Source organism: Melozone crissalis, unplaced genomic scaffold, assembly GCF_028551555.1.
Source record: "Melozone crissalis strain CALT ecotype California unplaced genomic scaffold, PUWL_Pcris_2 ptg000106l_1, whole genome shotgun sequence".
In the NCBI taxonomy this organism is placed as follows: domain Eukaryota; kingdom Metazoa; phylum Chordata; class Aves; order Passeriformes; family Passerellidae; genus Melozone; species Melozone crissalis.
Genome location: NW_026535883.1, coordinates 1,933,613 through 1,953,213, shown reverse-complemented (window position 1 = coordinate 1,953,213; position 19,601 = coordinate 1,933,613). Strand labels below are relative to the sequence as shown.

The 19,601-nt window shown below is 49.5% G+C and overlaps 1 protein-coding gene across 6 annotated transcripts in view; it reads left to right on the top strand.

Annotated features, from left to right (window-relative positions):
* The window catches only part of PAQR8 (progestin and adipoQ receptor family member 8), a 169,141-nt gene continuing 149,540 nt past the window's right edge, over positions 1-19,601 (top strand). Inside the window, exons 1-2 of one of the 6 annotated variants that reach the window (XR_008484050.1) lie at positions 1-123; positions 10,187-11,896. Coding sequence is in view for 5 of the 6 variants with exons in the window: in XM_054291789.1 (XP_054147764.1) it covers positions 10,223-11,281 (1,059 nt within the window). In the remaining variant the exon portion in view is untranslated. Of the gene's footprint in view, positions 124-455; positions 476-1,002; positions 1,022-4,885; positions 4,905-10,186; positions 11,919-19,601 lie in introns of those variants that run through there. The other 5 variants (XM_054291789.1, XM_054291790.1, XM_054291791.1 and 2 more) reach the window with 5 other exon arrangements.

Here is a 19,601-nt window from a genome sequence, read left to right as displayed (position 1 = left end):
CGGCGGCGGCAGCGGGACAGGGGAGGGGAGAGCGGACACCGAGGGGACACCGAGAGCGGGCACTGAGAGCGGGCACTGAGAGCGGTGAGTGCGGGACGGGAGAGCCCACACTGAGTGCAGGGGGTGAGTGCGGCCACTGAGTGCAGGGGATGAGTGTGGACATGGAGTGCGGGAGATGGAGAGCAGGCACTGAGTGCGGGCACTGAGAGCGGACACTGCGGGCGATCCCCTCCCTGCGGTCCCCTCCTCTCCCGCCGGAACACCCGAGGGTCCCCGGGGAGTTCCCGGTGCGCTCCTGCATCCCCGCGGCGCCGGGAGCATCGTTCCCATCGGGGGAAGCGGGATGCGGGATGGGTGCGGGGGTGGGCGGTGTGCGGTGCCTGGTGCTTGCAGACACCCCTGGGATGCGGGGGGATGCGGGATCTTCCCTCTGTGCCACGCACAGTTGTGGTTCATCCAGCCAGGGTTGGTTCAGGTGGGTGCTGGGGAAGACCTTAAGGAGGGCAGGGATGAGCAGGGAGACGCGGATTTTGCCTTAAATTCCCCCGCTACCGGTATCTCAAGGGCTTCCTGAAGGAGAGAGGTGGGCAGTGGTTTTCCTGCGTGTTTGTTTGAAATGGCTGTGGGCGGATTTTCCTTTAACGACTTTGACACCCGGGGAGCTCTGGAGGCCACGGGAAGGAGATGCATAGTTCAGCCGTGAGCTGGGAGAAGAACCAGCTCCCGGTGTTTGCCTTGGAGCTGCCGCCCGCTCCTTGCGGGGACACGAGCTGGGGCGCGTCTCCAAAGGGTCACCGAAGGATTGTTCCCTGCTGATCTTCTCCAGAACACTTCGGGGTCATGTCCCCCCTGTATCTCATATCTCATGTGGATATTTTCCTGGCTGAAAACACCACAAGCATCTCACTTTTTTTTTCTCTTTTTTTTTTTTTTTTTCCCTAGGGGCAGGGAGGAAAATATTGTGGACAGTCTAAAGTGTTCTGGTTTTCCTGAACACAAATATATAGATATATAAGTTCAGGTAAACATTTAACAGTTGTTTGTTTGGTGCCAAACCAATTCCTCCCTGGCATGAGCAGGGTTGGGTTTGGAGCATCCCAGTAGCTGTGCCAAGGTGACACAAGGGGCACACAGGTTTTTACTGGGATGGGGAGGTGCAATTGTGGGATTGTAGCTTCAGAGCTGGGAAATTATTTAAATATTGCTAGTTGGAGGATTTTTGGGTGGGATGAGGCTTGGAGCAACCTAGTCTAATGAAAGGTGGCCTGCCCATGGCAGGGGGGTTGGAATGAGATGAGCTTTAAGGTCCTTTCCAACCCAAAATGTTTTGGGATTCTAGGATGGCTTGCTGCAGATTAGGATGAGGAGTGTAGTGTTTCCTGGCAACAGTCATTGAAAAAGAGCAAAGTTACGGAAAGGTCATGAAAAAGGATGAATCCAGCAGGTTTGAAGTGTGGTTTTGTCCTCTGCCAGGGCAGGGAGAGGACAAGCAGCCATGAATTCTGAATTGTAGCAGCAGACTGTGCTCCTGCCTTGGGATGCTGTGGTGATATGTGCTGCAAACAGTACCTAGAAAACCACTCAGGGCTCACTCACTCAGGCCAAACCACACCATTGCACATTCCCTCCCACGCAGCTGGGGAAGGTGTGGGTTAACAGCCCTGCACCCTGCAGGATTTTCTGTTTCCTGGACATTAATTGCTTTTATTTGTTTACGTTGAAGCTGCAGCCGCAGCCTGTGGCTGAACCAAGGGCTGTGTCCCTGTGGATGCAGGGAGGGATGGCAGGGAGGGATGGAAGGGAGGGATGGCCACAAGGGAGGTGCCACCACCAGGTCACATGCATGAGCTTGCAGCTACTTGCACATCTTGAGTCAGGCACCAGCTTAATTTTTTATCTGTCAGTTTACAGGGTAACCCTTGCTCATGGGGTCAGACCAGTGGCCCTTGAAGTGCATAAACAATTAATCATTAGTAAATTTCAGAAGAATAAATGCCCAGGGAGGCTGCTGGAGGCTGCAGCTGTGCAGATGCCATAAATTATAAGCTGCATCCTTCACAGCATCATGGAATGGATTGGAAGGATTGGAAGGGACATTAAAGATAGGAAGGGACATTAAAGGTAGTCCAGTTCCAGCTCCCTGCCATGGACAGGGACACCTTCTACTAGACCAGGTTGCTCCAAGCCCTATCTAACCTCGCCTTGGACACTTCCAGATAGTAAGGGGCAGATTGCTCCCATCTCCTTCCCACCCTCCAAATCCTTGGGATTGGGTAGGTTCTAAGCAAGTGAATGCAGCACAGCCTGCATGCCTTTTGTGGAGGGAATCTGCCATCTGCCCCTTCCTTGGTGCTTTATAGACTCTGGGAAGGGCATCACTTCTGTCCCTGCAAACCCAGAACCTGGCTGGGAGAGCCCATGGGGTTAAATGGGACGAGGTCCAGGATGGGGACAAAGACTTTTATTTCAGGGGAGAGGAGAGCTCCCAGCTCCATGGGGTTGGCACAGGGCTGCAGTCTCTCCCTGGCAGTGCCTCCTCTCTGCCCGCAGCAGCCGCAGGGCTCTGCATGATTTATGTACATTTTTTTCGAGTGACCAAAGCTCTAAAATCCGCAGCCTCAAAAAAAAATCAAAAGCAAGAGGCTTTTGTGGATGACAGCAAAGCTGAGCAGCCTCACCCTTGAGGTTTTTTGGGGATGATTTGAACCCACAAGCAGCACATGGCCAGTTTGGTTTGGTCGCTCTGGCCACAGATGCTTCCAGGGTTGTCCCATCATCAGATGGATCCAAATAGGGAGGGATTGGCTGGCTTATTGAGGTTTCCCTGTGCTAGCAGGAGTTCCCAGTTCTAGATCTGCACTGAAGGAAGATTAGTGCTAAAGGAAGTTCAAGAGGTGAAAGTGGGATGCTGCTGTGACAAATCCAGGCTCCTTTTTCTGTCAGTGCAGGCACTTTGCTGACACAATTCCAGTTTCTGGAAAGGGTCAGTCCCAGCCCATCAGTGATCCCTGCATGGCTGAATACAGCAGGCAGGGACTGGTGGGGGTGGCAGGACCAAAACCATGCCCAGGGGTGTGCTGACACTTGACCAACCTGATGGTTACAGTTTGGGACTGTGTGCTGGTCTGGTTTGATTCCTGGTGTACTCATCCAGGGATTTCACAGCCACCTGAAATCCAGCCCCAAAGCATTGGGTGCTGTGTTGGTTGTGTGTAGGAAAAGAAAGTGGTGAAGGGATCAGGAAAACACAAACAGCAAAGGATTAGTGAGATCAGGGAGAAAAGCTGCAGAATATTGCCTCGCCCTTGAGATAGTTTTGATACAGAGAGAGTGAATTTGACAGAGGAAGGAATCCTCAGCCAGGAGAATTTATTTTTTTTTCAGGAATTATTGGCTGTGTTATCAGTAGCATCACCAAGCTCTAACCCGGGTTAGGCATGAGGAAACTGCAGCTGTGCTATCACAGCAAACCAGAACTGTGCCATTCCCTAACGTGGTTTGGGAGATAGCAGAGTGCAGGAGTTGTTCCTGGCTGACAGTTTGTGTGTGGCTCCCCCCATTTGAGGGGTGCAGCAGCACAGGAATGGCCAAGCCAGCCCAGCTGACCTCTGAGAACCTGATGTTGTGAAAATCAACCCTCTCCTTGCACGTGAGGCTTGGATTCTCACAATAAAGCCACCAGCCTCATTCAACCTTTGGTTTCCTAACTTTGGGGTTCCATTCCCCTGCTTTGCTCCCCCAAACACCACAGGGCCTCAGGGGTGTCCCCCTTGCTGGGATGCACTTGCCAGCAGCTTTGTTTTTGCTCTGTGCCCTCCGAGCACAGCGTTCCCTGTGCTGGCTCCACTGCTCTCATCCCCTGGCCCCATCCCAAAGCTCAGGCAATGCTCAGCCCATGTCAAGAGGCACTTGGTGCCCAGCAGGGCTGAGCTGGCTGCTGGCCCAGCTGGCTGCCAGGCCAGGAATTGCAGGGGAGCTGACACTGCTGTGGCTTCCGTGGGGATCCTGCCACCTCCCACTGGCTTTCATGGCTCGTCTCCCAGCATCACGGGACACTCGTTTCCTGAGGGACACAAGCTTGGACAAGCCCTGCTTGGGCTGCACACTGTGTGTGTGTGTAAAGGGGAGAATTTGAGCTGTCTTCTTTTATTTGAAATTTATAATGAGATTATTTTGACCTTTTTTTCTGAAGAGATCAGATTGTTTTAAGTTGTGCCCTTCAGTAAATCACATGGCATCACCTTTTACCTTCCAGAGCATGCCAACCTGTGCAGGTCCCTGTTGGAGGAGTAACTGAGCTGATGCAGATCTAACAGGGTACCTAAGTGCCTTGAGGGAAATAAAATCTTCTGTGCAATTCACTGTAAAGTAGTCCCAGCACTGCCCTGTGCATTAGGAGCACAGTATCTCATTTCCATCAGGCAGATGAGGACTGATACCTCCATTTCCTAGATGGGGAAGTGTAAGCCCAATTTAGAGAAGCCCCAAGCACCTGGCCCCTCTCTGGTTGTGGGGATTTCCACTTCTTTGATGCTGGAGAGTAGATAAGTTTTTCACATCCTGCTGCCTGCCCTGGCAGGGCTGGTCCCTGGCACAGACCATCAAATCATGGAATCACAGAGTGGTTTGGGTTGGGAGGGACATTAGGCTTACCCAGTTCAACCCCCCCTGCCATGGGCAGGGACACCTTCCCCTATCCCATTTTGCTCCAAGCCGTGTCCAGCCTGGCCTTGGACCCTTCCAGAGATCCAGGGGCAGCCACAGCTCCTTTGGGGAACCTGTGCTGGTTGTAAATCCCATATAAATCCCAGTAACTCCCCACAGGAGGAATCTGAGCTCTGAGTGTTCCTGCTGCAGTCTGGAACAATGTTGGCACCTAAATCTGTGGCAGGAGAAGGAAGCAGGTAATACCAAGACTGCACAGGAACTGCTTCTTGAGTTCTCTTATTTTCTCAGCTCTGGAGGGGCCTTTCCAAAACACGGGGCAAGAATAGGATGGAGGAGCTGGCACTGTGCTCCCAGGATGGTCTTTCAAAGTTTTCTCCAGCCCTTCAGAATGGTTAAATACAGGAGGAGATGTTTGTGCTCAGGGAGGACCAGCCTTCAGACAACAGGGTTTGGGATGGGGCTTATCCAGTGCCTCTGAGCTGGGTGCAGCCCTGGTGCAGCCTCTCCCAGAGCTGGGCTGCTCCCTGCCATCCTGGTGCACTGGGAGCTGTGACACCAAAGTTAACCCCATGTAGGAATGGGTCACAGTAAAACCCCAAAAGCTTCAAAATGACCTGGAGTCCCCCCTGGGACTTTTGCTCAACTGCCAGGAGAGAGGAATTCAGGCATTGATCACCTGCAGCTCTCCAAACCAGTCTGTTGGCCACTGCTGTTATTTTCATGCTGTCCACAACCAGTACTTCTTTTTTTTCCTGTTTTAAATGCCACGCATTTATTAAAGACTTCCCCAAAGCTGAGTACCCCCAGTCCTCCCTGCTTTGTTTACCAGGATTTACTGCCTTTTTGGAAGCTTGTGTAAAACTCTGGTGCCTGAATACCAGCCTGCAAGCAAATCTATCACACTGGTCCAGCCTCAATATCCCAGACAGTGAACTCGGGGCCAGACTGGTGGGAAAATCGACCGTACTCTGTAGGAAATTTTCTCATTCAAACCCTTCCATCAGACTGTGACCAAAAAGCAAAAGAGCTGGGAAAAAGCTCGCGTTTCCAATTACCCTCTTCAAAAGGGAGAGAAAAATTGGAACAGGATCGTTCTCCTCCTGTGCGGGGAGTTTTTATTGTGGATGTCATGATCCAGCCTGGCCATCATCCACGCCCTCCTTCTCGCCTTGCTGCTCCCTCCCTGAACAAACGATACTTGGTTGCTGTTAATTGGGAGCAGCCAAAATAACTGAATCCCCCGGAGATAGGAGTGAGGACGGAATCTCAACGAGACACCCCGCCGATGAATGTGGCTTTCAGCTGCTCCTACGCCCCCGTGAAGGGAAAAGAATAGGGGCTCTGTGAAAGTGAAACAGCCAGTGCTGACCTTGGGTTTCTGGGTTGGTGTTTTTTGTTGTGTTTTTTTTCTCTTTCTCTCTCTTTTCTAACGTTAATTGCTCGTCACTTTGTCCCATCACATGATCGCTGGAAGCTGCCAACTTGTTCTCACTCACTCACATCACAAGGTTTGAAATAAGCAGGGCACCAGGTTTCTGATTTAGCATTGTTCAGCCCAGTATCAGATGTGTTTCTTGTGATTTCGGACTATTATTTTGAAAATCTCTGCCCCTCACAGCCTGTTTAAAACTGGCATTTTCCAGCTCTGAAAGCCTGCCTGGAACAATCTGTGCTGTCAGGGAGATGTGCAGTGCCCAGGCTCTCTGGGGCAATGCTCACTGCATGCACTGAGCTCTGGGGATGAGAGACCTTGGCAAAATCCTGGCATGAGTACGAGCGGTGCAAGGCGGAGCCAGGCTGTGCCTGGGACAGAAGCTGCCTGTGTCTCTCACACCCTTGTCAGCATGCAAAGCAGGCAGGCCATGGACTGCATTCCCATGCATTCCCATTCCCAGGCTCAATTGCCACTCTCCCATGTGTTGCCTTTGCTCTATATGTGCAGTTTTCAGCAGGTTTCTCCACAGGAGATGAGCATCTCTGCAGGTCTTTGCCCTCTTGCCCTGTCCTTGCAGTTGTGCCCTCTTGGAGGTTTTCAGTTCCTGCTCTGCTGAGATTCACTCTGGCATTACTCTGTTCTCTCCAAGATGTAAGGAACTTCAGCATGTCCTTTCTTCCTCTGCCTCACCATCATGATCATTGAATCATAGAATTCCAGAATGGTCTAGGTTGGAAAGATCATTTTGTTCCAACTCTTCTGCCACAGGCAGGAAAAAATCCTTCCCTGTGAGGGTGGTGGGGCCCTGGCACAGGTTACCCAGAGAAGCTGTGGTTGCTCCATCCCTGGAAGTGTCCAAGGTTGGATGGGGCTTGGAGCAAGCTGGGATAGTGGAAGGTGTCCCTGGCCGTGGCAGGAGGTTGGAATGAGGTGATCTTTAACATCCCTTCCATCCTGAAGCACTCCACAATTCCATGATTTATGAATGAACTCCACTAGCTACAAGAAGCCAGAACAGGCTGGCTGTGCATTGGAACAGGGCAGAGTGAGTGTTGTCTCCTGTTCACACCTTGCCCTCACAGGACTGCCCCAAAGTCAACATTTGCCTTGCCTGCCTAGATTTTGGCATGTAACTCCATAGGGATACACAACCTGCTGAATGAACTGCATGTCCCATCATGGATTAGGACCCTGCAGACCCTTAGGAGAGAAAAAAAGTCTTTATGAGTGAGAACAACATTAACTGCCCAGCAAGTGTGCTATCTTCAGCATTGCACACCTGTGAAACTGAAACAGCATTTCCAGGGACCATTTTGACTTTTGTGGCCAAGGCAGCTCCATCAAACACAGCAGACAAAGTCCCCTGTGGCAAACAGAGAAACAAACCTCCAGCCTTGAGAGATGCTAAGGGAGAAAGCCTAGGCAGTATAGGGCAGAAAGAATTTTCTGGAAAATGAAACCTAGTTATGGCAGCTCCCCTCTGCTAGAATACAGAAGCAACATGAAAATATTTTGTTTCTTATCAGATGCTTTGGCTTTCTACAGGAAGTGAGACTTGCTGCCTGCTTGAGAGTCTGCTCTGACTTTGCTCTTCGTGCTGTCTCACCCTGAGACTGCCAGGTCCCACCTCCTTGCTTTCAGAAACTCTCTCATGGTGTTTAACACTGTCCTGTTCTCTGTATCACAGCCTAGCAGGGGTCTCCCATCATGGAATCACAGATTGGTTTAGGTTGGAAGGGATCTTAAAGCTCTTCTAGTTCCAGCCCCCTGCCATGGGCAGGGACACCTTTTCTAGACCAGGTACCCGCACAAACTGTTGGTGTCTCACCTCTGGACACAGCTAGTAGGAGAAAAATTGAAACAAGAGAAAAATTGGCTGTTTTCCACAGTCAGGCAAAATACTTATTTGTGTTTCTTTTTTTTTTTTTTTCCTACCTCCATCCCCTGCAGCTCCAGTTGTGTGCATATAAGCTTAGGAGACAGATTCTGCTCCTGCAAATCTGTGTGTGTTGATTTCACAGGAGTAACCAGAGCCCTGCACAGTCTGATGGGGCCCCATCAGCACCAATTTCAGTTTAACAAGGGCATTTGTGATGAATTCTCCTCTATTTTGTATGACACAAACACCAGCAGGGAAGAGAGGTATCTAAGTTATTGGAAAACAGGGGGTATTGGGAATTAATTTAATGCCAGGAGTTGTTCTCCACATATCAGGATCCTGCTGTGCCCTGAATCTGAATCTTGCCAGCCAGAGCTTAGCAAGTCTGGAGGTTACCAAGGAGCAGGGCATCAGAGGAGTGCCCAGCACTGGGTTTGGCTGCTCTGAGCATCCAGGGACTTCTCTGGCAGTCCCTCAGCATTGGCTCCATGGATGCTGCCAAAGCTCTGATGCTGTACCCAAACTGCAGCCAGCTTGGATGTGAAGCCTCTCATTTCTTGAGTCCTTCTCAGTCCTGATGCTTCTTACTTGTGGAGGGATGAGGGCTGCAGGTTTGGGACTGTGGATTCCTCCACTTCTCCCTCTTCCATACTCACTACAGTAATCCATGGCCAAGTTGTGTGACAGGGGAGGTTGAATTTCTTTGCAACTGCCATGATTTGTTTGGGACCCTCTTAAATCATGTGCAGACATGCTGTTTATCCCTTAGATGAGTGATTTACATCCCAGTTTTGTCCCTGAGCATTTTGTTCTGGGGTAAGGGGTGAAAAATCACCTTCATAAATCATCAGATGCTTCCTTGCCAACTAACTGCTTCCTGCAGGCCCTTGTTGGCAGCTTGTGGCTCCTGAACACACTCCAAGCTGAGTGCGTGAGGAGGTGGGGAGGAAGGGCAGGCATGTGACATTGCTGTGCCCATCTGATGCAGGCTGACCTGCAGGGACAGGGCTCTGCCATCCCCCTCTGTGCTGAATTAGGTCAGGGAACAGATATCCCTGGGAATCTGGTGTCAGGACCCAGGACATCCCTCTGGCTGTCCTGAGCAGCCAAGACCCCTGCCAGGGGGCTCAGAGACCCTGGCACAGAGCCCAAAAATGCCTCTGGTTTTGATTATGACCCGTGGAGCAAGTGACCAACCTTAGATGAAGATCTGCAAGCCATGACAAATTCAGTACAATGATAGTGAATTTATCACAAGGTGAAAAAGCAGATTTTGGGGTTTTTAGAACGGGGATTCAGGGGGTAAGATGGAGGGATCTGGGCATGTCCAGCCTTCCTCCTTCTTCTTCTTGGGCTCCATCTTCTGCTGTGAAGTTGACTCTTTTGGATTGGTTTAGAGTAGAAGCTCACTGTCTAACATAGGTGATAGGTATTGGGAAGTTATTGTAAACACGTAGTTTTTAGTATAAAGACATAACACCACCCCGAGGGCAGGCAGAGTGCCTCTGACTGTCTTGCTGAGCAGATCTCAGCAGGCCAGGAGAAAGAATTTTATAGATAAAATACAATAAACAACTTTGAGACCGAGAAATGAAGAGCCCTGACTCCTTCAAGTACCGGGCTGGGAAAAGAGACTTTTGAACTCCTCAGGGTCACTCTGACCAGCTAGAGACCCTGAAAATCTGGTGCTGCCTCAGTTCCTTCTCTAACTCCCCAGGAGATCTGGTACCCCTAAACTTGACAATATTCATAGAATCATGGAATGGTTTGGGATAGAATGGACCTGAAAGACCATCTTGACCCAACACCCTGCCATGGGCAGGGACACCTCCCACTATCCCTGATTGCTCCAAGCCCTGTCCAGCCTGGCCTTGGACACTTCCAGGGATTCAGGGGCAAGCACAGTTTCACTGGGCAACCTGTGCCAGGGTTTCACCATCCTCACAGGCAACAACTCCTTCCCAATATTCCATCTATCCCCAACCTTGTGGCAGTGGGAAGGCAGTGCCCCTTGTCCTGTCCTTCCAGGCCCTTGTCCCAAGTCCCTCTCCAGCTCTCCTGGAGTTCCTTTAGGCACCAAAAAGGGTAGGGTCTCTAAGGGCCAGCATCTCCATGGTGCCATGGTTAATCCCACTGGGAATGGCAGCATGCTCTTCTCCCCCGTGCACCACCATTAACATTTCCTCTTTCTCCCATCCCCTCAGGGCAGGAAGAGACGTTCCCTGGAGCGGGGCTGAAGGATGACAGCCATCCTGGAGCGGCTCAGCACGCTGTCCCTCAGTGGGCAGCACCTCAGCCGGCTGCCCCGGCTGCTGGAGGACGGTCTGCCCAAGATGCCGTGCACGGTGAAGGAGTGTGAGGTGCCGCAGCTCTTCCGCGAGCCCTACATCCACAGCGGCTACCGCCCCACCGGCCAGGACTGGCGCTACTACTTCCTCAGCCTCTTCCAGAAGCACAACGAGGTGGTCAACGTGTGGACTCATCTCCTGGCGGCCTTGGCCGTGCTGCTGAGGTTCAAGACGTTCGTGGAGGCCGAGCAGTTGCTTGTGGATGCGTGGTCCTTGCCGTTGCTCATCTTTGTCCTCTCCTCTGTCACCTACCTGACCTGCAGCCTCTTGGCCCACCTGCTGCAGTCCAAGTCGGAGCTGTACCACTACACCTTCTACTTCGTGGACTATGTTGGAGTCAGCATCTACCAGTATGGCAGTGCCCTGGCTCATTTCTACTACAGCTCTGACCAAGCCTGGTATGACAAGTTCTGGCTTTTCTTCCTGCCAGCAGCAGCTTTCTGTGGCTGGTTGTCCTGTGCTGGCTGCTGCTACGCCAAATACCGGTACCGACGGCCTTACCCCATCATGAGGAAGATGTGCCAGGTGATCCCAGCAGGGCTGGCTTTCATCCTGGATATCAGTCCTGTGGCTCACCGGGTGGTTGTGTGTCACCTGGGGGGCTGTGAGGAGGATGCTGCTTGGTACCACACGTACCAGATACTGTTTTTCCTTATCAGTGCTTATTTCTTTTCCTGCCCTGTCCCTGAGAAATACTTCCCTGGCTCCTGCGATATTGTTGGCCATGCCCACCAGATCTTCCACACCTTCCTGGCCATCTGCACCCTGTCACAGCTGGAGGCCATTCTTTTGGATTACAAGAACAGGCAGGAGATTTTCCTGAAGAGACACGGGCCTTTCACAGTTTATCTCTCCTGCATCTCTTTTTTTGTCTTGGTGGCCTGCAGTGCCATCACAGCTTACATCCTGCGATGCAGGATCAAGGCCAGCCTGGCTAAAAAGGACTCCTGAGAGTCACAGATGTGACAGGCATGACATCACCAGAGAAAATCAAGGAAAAGGGCATAACATACTAGAGACATGACTGTCTTACTTGCCTAACACGCCGTGACTAACCAGGACCCTGGATTCAGATGGAGGGCTGGACACTTCATGCTGGATGCATTTTCACAGCAGGGATTGCCTTTTGCCATCCAGGGGGGGCCATGGAGTGTTTTAAGTCAGAACAAGTCACTGAACCAAGGATGCTGAAATAGGCAGAGGTTCCTTGTTCATTCTGGTAGAGCTGTGGGTGAGACCTTGCTAAGGTCAGGGAGGGCAGCCTGGAGGCTGTGGGACTGCAGAAGGGTGTGCCAGGGCTCACAACACCATGAGGAGCACAGCTGGATGTGATGACCTCTCTGAGTTTGGCCATATCTGTGTGAGAACTGTTCCTGTCAAAGGCAGTAGGAAGGTTTTGGGAAGTTTGTGTTTCTAGGATTGGGGTGTGAGGGCACATGTGGCACTGTGGCTGCTAGAATCCTTTTCCTGTTGCAGTCAGGTTCTCTCTGAGCTCCCCTTTTCAAGGGTGTCAATGCCAGGTCACTTAGATGGCTTTGGGAAAACATCTTTGGAGATCCTGGCTTGGTCTGGGGTCCTCTGGGACAAACTGGGTCTGTGTCATCTGTCAGGGAGTCTCACCAACCTCTAGCAATGTCCATGAAATGTGGACTAACTTGGATGGGATCTGTTTGATACAGGAAAGACTCTGCTCCTCCAACACTACTGTGGGTCATGGTCAACAGGGTGTAAAGGTGAAGGAGTCTTTATTCCCCTTTTAATGGTGCTTTGTATCCTTGGTGAGCATTATGGAAAAGCTGACCTTGAAGCTGCAGGGTTGCTGTTCTATGATGAGTGGGGCTGTGGCTCTGGCATGTTTTTATCAGTATTAGATGAAGGTGAAACAGCAAAAGTAAAGGAGAGTGATGACATTAGGGTCCTGGACAACTTCGGGATGGGTTTGTCCTTGGGACTTGGTGATTCCTGTGTGGAGTAGCAAAGATAGTGGTCAGGGTCACTTAATGTCCATGGGTCACTCCTATCCAAGGTAACAAAAGCTGGATTACTGTGTCCCCCTCTAGAAGAATCTATTCTGTGCTTGCCTTGGGGGAATACTGAACATGGAGCCACCAAGGAGGATTAAATCCTTGCTAAAACCAAGGAATCCATGGGATCTATCCCAGCCACGGATTTGTCTCTTTGAGCCCAAGGGCAGGCAAATGAATTGTGATTGCTGGTTCTGAGCAGGCAGAGTGTAGGGTTGGGGGTATGGTTGGTGAGGACAAGCACTGATTTCTACGCTTCATCTGTGTTTCAGCTCTTGAGGTGTGTGTGTGTATTTTCATGTTCCTTGTGTGTGCATGGGATTTGTTATCCAGAAGGGCTTTGCCGTGGGATTTTATATCTGCAGAGCCTCCTAGCTGGGTTAAGATTAACCTGAAGGACGCAGTGCTGTCCTTCTGGAGGAGCAAGGTGGGCTGGACAACAGATTTGTTAATAGATGGTGGAAAACAGACCTGGAGATTGGCACTTTGCTGGTCGTGTGTTTAGTAGGTAAATTTGGGACTCATGGCCCTATAGAGAATTAAATACAAAGGGAGAGGGAAGTAAGTTTGGAATATAGGAGAAGAAGTCATAGGAAAGCCTTCAGGAGGTCATCAACTCCACCCTTTCTCATCAGTCTCAGCTGGTCTCAGCTTAGAAATTAATTACTTGATTTTTGTAGGGTGTTTTGATGGTACAGATGGTACAGCCATGCTGACCTAGAAGAAAATCTGCCTCAGGGGAGATGCCAAGCAGGGGTGGTCCCACTTGCACCTCGTTCAACCTCTCCCCATGCACAGAAGTTCATCTCACCACAGAGTGAGCCAGTTCTGGGAGAGGGACCTTTGGGAAACCAATCCTACTGAAAAAATGTCAGTAATTTTTGGCTGGTTTTAATTCTGAGCCAACTCACTTGGACAATGCAGCTGCTGGCAGGGAAGGGCTGGAGTGGAGGCCAGCAGCAGCTCCTCCTTGCATGGCAGCTGGCTGCTCAGCTCACTCAGCTGCACTGATGGACTGCTCCTTCCATGGCCTCTGGCTTTGTTTGTGGGTCTCCTCCCAGTTTGAGAAAAGGCTTCCAGTGCAAGCAGCTTTTTCTCACAGCCTAATTTGCCTTGGTTTTGTGGTGGGTAAGGCAGAACAAGGCTCTGGGTGTGGAACTGGCTGGATGGTATCAGTGGGTTCCTGTGCTGAAACAAAGGTAAATCAAGTTGGTCCAGAGCTCATTTCTGAGATAAAATGAAGAAGGATTGGGCATGGCTGGTAATAGCAAAGTGCTCTGCTGCTACCTGGAGTTACATCGGTACCAAAGGAAGGGATCAGCCAGGTGTCCCCTTCTCTGAGGGTTTGAAAGCAGATGACATGCCCTGCCTTTGTTGAAGAAGGGTGAGTATAGTAATCTCATTCAGGGACAGGGAGAGGAGCCCACATGGCTCTTCCAAGGTACTTCTGATCATATCTGGTACTTCTGATCATATCTTCTCCTCCCTGGCTGAGGAGAAGTGGACAGTGGAGCAGTGGTGTGACAGTGGAGGTGGTTCTGCACAGTCCCACGTTTCCCCTCAGGTGAAGCTGAGCCCATCTCCGTGTGGCCCTGCACTCCCACCTGGAGCTGACTCCTGGTTACGATGATGGGTGGAGTGAGCTGGGATCTCCAATACAGATCTGTGCTGCTGTGAGGATGCGCCCTTGTGTCACAAGGGGCTCACCAACACTGGAGCTTCCTTTATCCCCGTGTCCATCCTCCTCCTCCTCCAACCAGCTTCTTTCTTTCCTTCATCCTTATGCCTTACGCACCTGGCTGCCTTCCTGGGCAGACTCCACATGCTGCAGTCTCAGCTGGGAAGTGGCTGTGGAGGCTTTGCCAGTGATCCAGAGGACACCAAGGCTGGATCTGGAAAAATCCAAAGTGCCTCTGTGATAAATGCTCAGCTTGTCTGAGCCCCCCAGGAGCTTCTCCTTGGGCTCACTGCTTGGAGCAGGTCTCCTCCATCCTGGTGTTTCTAAGGAGGCATGCCTGGGAAGAACGTACCAGTGATCAGGCTTGGTGAAGAGCTGACCACCAAGGGTTGAGCACACCTGAGATCCCTCAGGGATCCCTGAGGTCACAGTCCTCTCCCTCAGGAATATCTGGTACTGAGGTAGTGTTCCTTCAGATCTTGCAAACCAGGACAGCTCCTGAGAATTCATCCCAATGTGCCTTGTGCTATTTCTTTTGGGGATTAATCCTGAAGGAACCTGAGGATCAAGGGCAGCCTCTTTGCTGTCTGCTCCATGGTCCATGGTTGCTGTTAACAGCCAATTCCCACTGACAGGATTTGCTCCATGTACAGAGCAGGAGGGGAGGATGGAGACAGGTGCCTTCAATTTGTATTTATGCCTAATTTGTGTAACAAGGCAAGGACAGGTTCCTCATGTGCCTTGCAATTTACATCTTTTACTGACAAGATTATTTTTAAGCACTGTTTGTTACTAAACAGAAATACAAAAGAGTTTGTATTTTTTTCCTTTGGGAAACAGGGAAGGATATGAGTGCTCCTTATTAACTATCCCCTTCCCAACTCCCACCTGCTGACTTTGTATTGTTGAAAACATTGACAATATTTTAAGCTTTGTACTGTACTGATCTTTATTTAAAAACTTTAATGGAAAAAAAAATCCGTGAAAGCAAAACAATTGGTGTGGTGTGAAATTCCCAAATGCACAACTGCATAACTACAGAAGGTTATGAGTCATTAGAAAAAAATAGGGATAATAATTACAGAGAGGATATATTGGAGAGATAATAATTACAATAATGAACAATAAGGTGTGGTTTTATCTGTGCATCTCAAAGCACTCCCAAGGTTTCATGATACCTTTTGGATTTCATTCCCTTTCCACAAGGGAAGTGCAGAACAACTGCCCTGACACTGATTAGAGAAATTTTAGTTCATCATCCACAGTCACAGAAGGGTTGATTTTGGAAAAGATCTCTGGGAGCCACTTGGTCCAACCCTGAGCTCAATCAGGGCCACTCAGAGCTGGTTGCTCAGGTCCATGTCCAGATGGATTTTGAATATCTCCAAGGATGGCAACTCTGTCACCTCTCTGGACAACCTGTGCCAGTGCTCAGCCACCCTCACAGTAAAAAAGAGTTTTCCTGATGTTCAGAGGAACTTCCTGTGTTCCAGTGTGTGCCTGTGCCCTCTGGTCATGGCCCTGGGATCCAGCACAGAGCCTCGCCCTGTCCACTTTGCACCCTCCCTTCAGGGATTTATATACACCTGTAAAATCCTTTAAATATTGCCTGACCTGATCCTCATCCACCAAAGCACATGTTCCCTGCTCCAGCCCTTCCCCCTGCTCTCAGGGACCAGGGGTTCCTGAAGGCTGATCCCTCTGGTAAAGACTGAGGTGAAGAAGGCTTTTCCATGTTCTCTCTAGCCAGCTCCCATATCCTAGTGAGCAATGTGCCCACAACATTTTCCCTACTCTCCCTTTTGTCACCCTATAGAAACCCTTCTAGTTGTGTTTGACATTCCCAAGCAGATTCCAGTTGGACTTTGCCTTTCCTCATCTCCACACACTCAGATAATCTCTGTATTCCTTTCTATCCACGTCCTTGCTTTCACCTTCTCTCTGCTGCTTCTGTGTTTGAGTTTTTCCAGGAGCTCTCTGTTTATCCATGCAGGCCTGCTGGTATTTTTCCCAGCTTCCTGCTCATTGGAATAGACTTTTCTTGAACTTGGAGATGACTCCTCCCAGGCCTCCTTATCCCAGGGGACTCTACCAAGCGGATAGAGGCCTTTGAAGAGGCCAAAATCTGAAGGCCAGTGTTTGATGTTTGCCTTCCTCCCTTCCTTCAGGATCCTGAACTCCACCAGCCAGCTCTGCTTTTGACCCCTAAAAGGGGTCAAAAGCAGAGCTGGCTGGTGGAGTTCAGGATTTTTCACAGAAAAATGGCTGGTAAGTTTGATGTCCAGCAAAGCACCTCTCCTTGTCAGCTCCTCCATCACTTGGAGGAGGGAGTTACCAGCACTGCATTCCAGAAACCTCCTGGGCTGGGAATTACAGAATCATAGAAGGGTTTGGGTTGGAAGAGACCTTAAAGATCATCTCATTCTAGCCCCCTGCCATGGCCAGGGCCACCTTCCATTAGATCATGTTTCTCAGGGCTCCATCCAACTGGACCTTGAATGTTTCCACAGATAAAGCGTTCACATCTTCTCTGTCCAACCAGTGCCAAGGCCTCACCAACCCCACACTAAATAATTTCTTCCTAATACCCAATCTAAATCTACTCTCTTCACTTTGAAGCCATTCCCCTTTGTCCTGTCACTACATGTTTTTGTAAATAGCCCCTCTCCATCTTTCCTGTAGTCTCCCTTCAGGTACTGGAAAACTGCAATTAGGTTACCCCAAGGACTTCTCCAGGATGAACAATCCTAATTCTCTTGGCATTTCCTCTTAGAAGAGATGCTCCATCCCTCTTTACTTGTCCTTCCAGCAGGTACCAGGGTGGCTGAAGTCCCCCATGAGGGCCTGCAGAGAGGCAACTGGCCCAGTACAACATCACCCAAACTGGTTATCCCTTGAATCCTTCCCCTGTAAGCTGTTGGCTCATCATCCACTCAAAATTCCAGCACTCCAGCTGTTCTCTCACTGCAGGGCAGCTCCCTCTCCTCACCTTTTTGGCTTGTCTGTATCCCTCCATTGCAACATTCGGGTCATGGGAGCCATCCCACCACACCTTCCTGATCCCAACAAGATCATGGCCCTGCAGATGCACCCAGATCTCTGCCTCGTCATGCCCAGTCCTCACACTGCTGGTGTTCTCTACACGCACTCCAGAGACACACCCCAGCACATTGACTTGCCAGATTTAGGGATCCCAGTTTTAGAGATTTCTCCATCATGGTGTTTTGTTGATTTTCTGATTCCTTTCTGTCATATTGCTCCAGATCCTCAACTCCTCAACGTTATTTGGGAGGGTTGTGTGTGATCACATACATAATTAATCAGGTTTTTTTCTGAATTTCAGAACTTAAAGCCACTAGAATATATTTTATTTTTTCTTCCAATGACCAGTAATTTTAATTACTATTTCTTAATATACCACGCAGACCGAGGCTTCTGCAGGTTGTGTCTTCACCCACCAGAGGGCGAGATGTCTCCATCTGTGTCCTCCACTGCCACAAAAGCAGAGCCCGATAAAGAATTCCTTCTACCTTTCATGAGTAGATAGCAGGGATGTGGGAAGCTAAAAAGGCTCATCTTAACCTTAAAAAGGGTCATCATAACCTTGGCAAGTCAGACTTATCTGTACAGAAGTTGTCAAGGATGAAGCTTAATCTAGATCTTCACTTTAATTCCTCATTTCTCCTTTCTCCTGCTTTACAGTCACTATTACTAAAGACCTTCTGCTATGGCTTTTCTTTGACTTCCTTCTGTGGAATCCCAGAATGGTTTGGTTTGGAAGGGACACTAAAGATAATCTCATTCCAAACCCATGAGCAGGGACACCTTCCATTAAACCAGTTTGCTCAACCTGGCCTTGGACACATGGTTGCCACAGCTTCTCTGGGCAACCTGTGCCAGAGCCTCCCCACCCTCACAGGAATGAATTCCTTCCCAATATCCCATCCAACCCTGCCCTCTGGCGGTTTAAAACCACTGCCCCTTGTCCTGTCACTGCATACCCTTGTAAATGATCCCTTTTTGGCTCTCTCAGAGCCCCTTTAGAGGCACTGGAAAGGACTTCCCAGAGCCTTCTTTTCTCCAGGCTGAACATGCCTAACCTGTCATCTTTACAGGCTGTGCCACACAGCCTTGTCACAAATTTGCAGTTACTGTCCTTGTGGATGATCCTTGGCACACAGAGCTGGGTTTCCTTCTCTGAGACAGGCCCCATTCCCTGTTAAATGCTGCCTGGATATTGCAGCTTGGAAAATCAGAGCAAGGGCTTGATCAGGGTCCTGCTCCTAAGTCCAAGTCAGCCATCACACCAGCAGCTTTGCCATCTTCCAGATTCAGCTGTTCTAGCCCTTCTAGCTTGGCCTTCAGTTCATTATTTTCCTTTCTAAGCTCATCAGCCTCATTCTTTATCTCCCACCGTCTGGCTTCTTTCTCTCTCCCACACCGTGCTCAGACAGACAGTCTGGCTGCAATTCTCCCTGCTTAACTTCTGCTTACAAAACCCTCGGATCTGTAGCCTGCCCTTGAATCACAGCCTGGCTTGCCTGGTGTAGTGGTGATAAAGAGAACAAAGCAAAAATGCACAAAAACCTTCTTTTTCGTGGAATGCTAGAAGGTTTGGGTTGGAAGGGACATTCAGGATCATCTCGTTCCAACCCTCTTGCCATGGGCAGGGACACCTTCCACTAGACCAGGTATCTCCCAAATCCTGTCTAACCTGGCCCTGAACGCTTCCAGGGATGAGGAATCCACGTCTTTTGGGGAATCCACAACATCTATAGGCAACAAATAACTTCTGTTTTCCATGGTGATGGATTTAGCTGTTTTCTCTCTTGCATTTGGGAGTGACTTTTGCACAGCAGTCCAGATGCCAACACCCGTTTGGGAGGCCAAGATGTTTTAATGTGAAGGGGGTTATGAGGGGCCACGAGGGAGCCATGAGGGCGCTCTGAGGGGCTGTGAGGGGTGTGAAAAACGCCAATCACTTGTTTTGAAAATTTTAAAAATTTAATAGTAATAAAATGGTTATAAAAATAGTAATACAATTAGAGTAATAATAATTTGGACAATTTGAATTAGGACAATATGAGACAATAGAGACAAAGAGTTACAGTACCTTTTTCTGGGCAGCATGAGCCTGAAAAAGGACACAGGTTAACAAAGGATTAACCCTTAAAAACAACAGCCTGTTGCATATTCATACACTTCATACATGATGCATAAATTCCATTCAAACACAGGTTTCTGTCTGGTCATCCTCAGCTTCTTCCTCTGAATCCTGACAGCGCCTTCGAGGCGGGAAGAAGTTCATTTCTTCTGATAAGAGGGCAATACATTATTTTTCTCTGAAAGATTTAGGTGTCTTGTGGCTGCTATCTTGCTGGAAGTCTTTTCTTTAAAAAAAAAGTATCCTACATAAAATAGTTTCTATTTTAACATTTTTTATAACCTAAAACTATATTTAACACACTACTTAAGAGAATTAATACAGCATTACTTTCTAACACAGTACATATAATATTCATTTTAATATTTGCGAAAAGGCAATCATAAAATACGCATTTTTCACAGG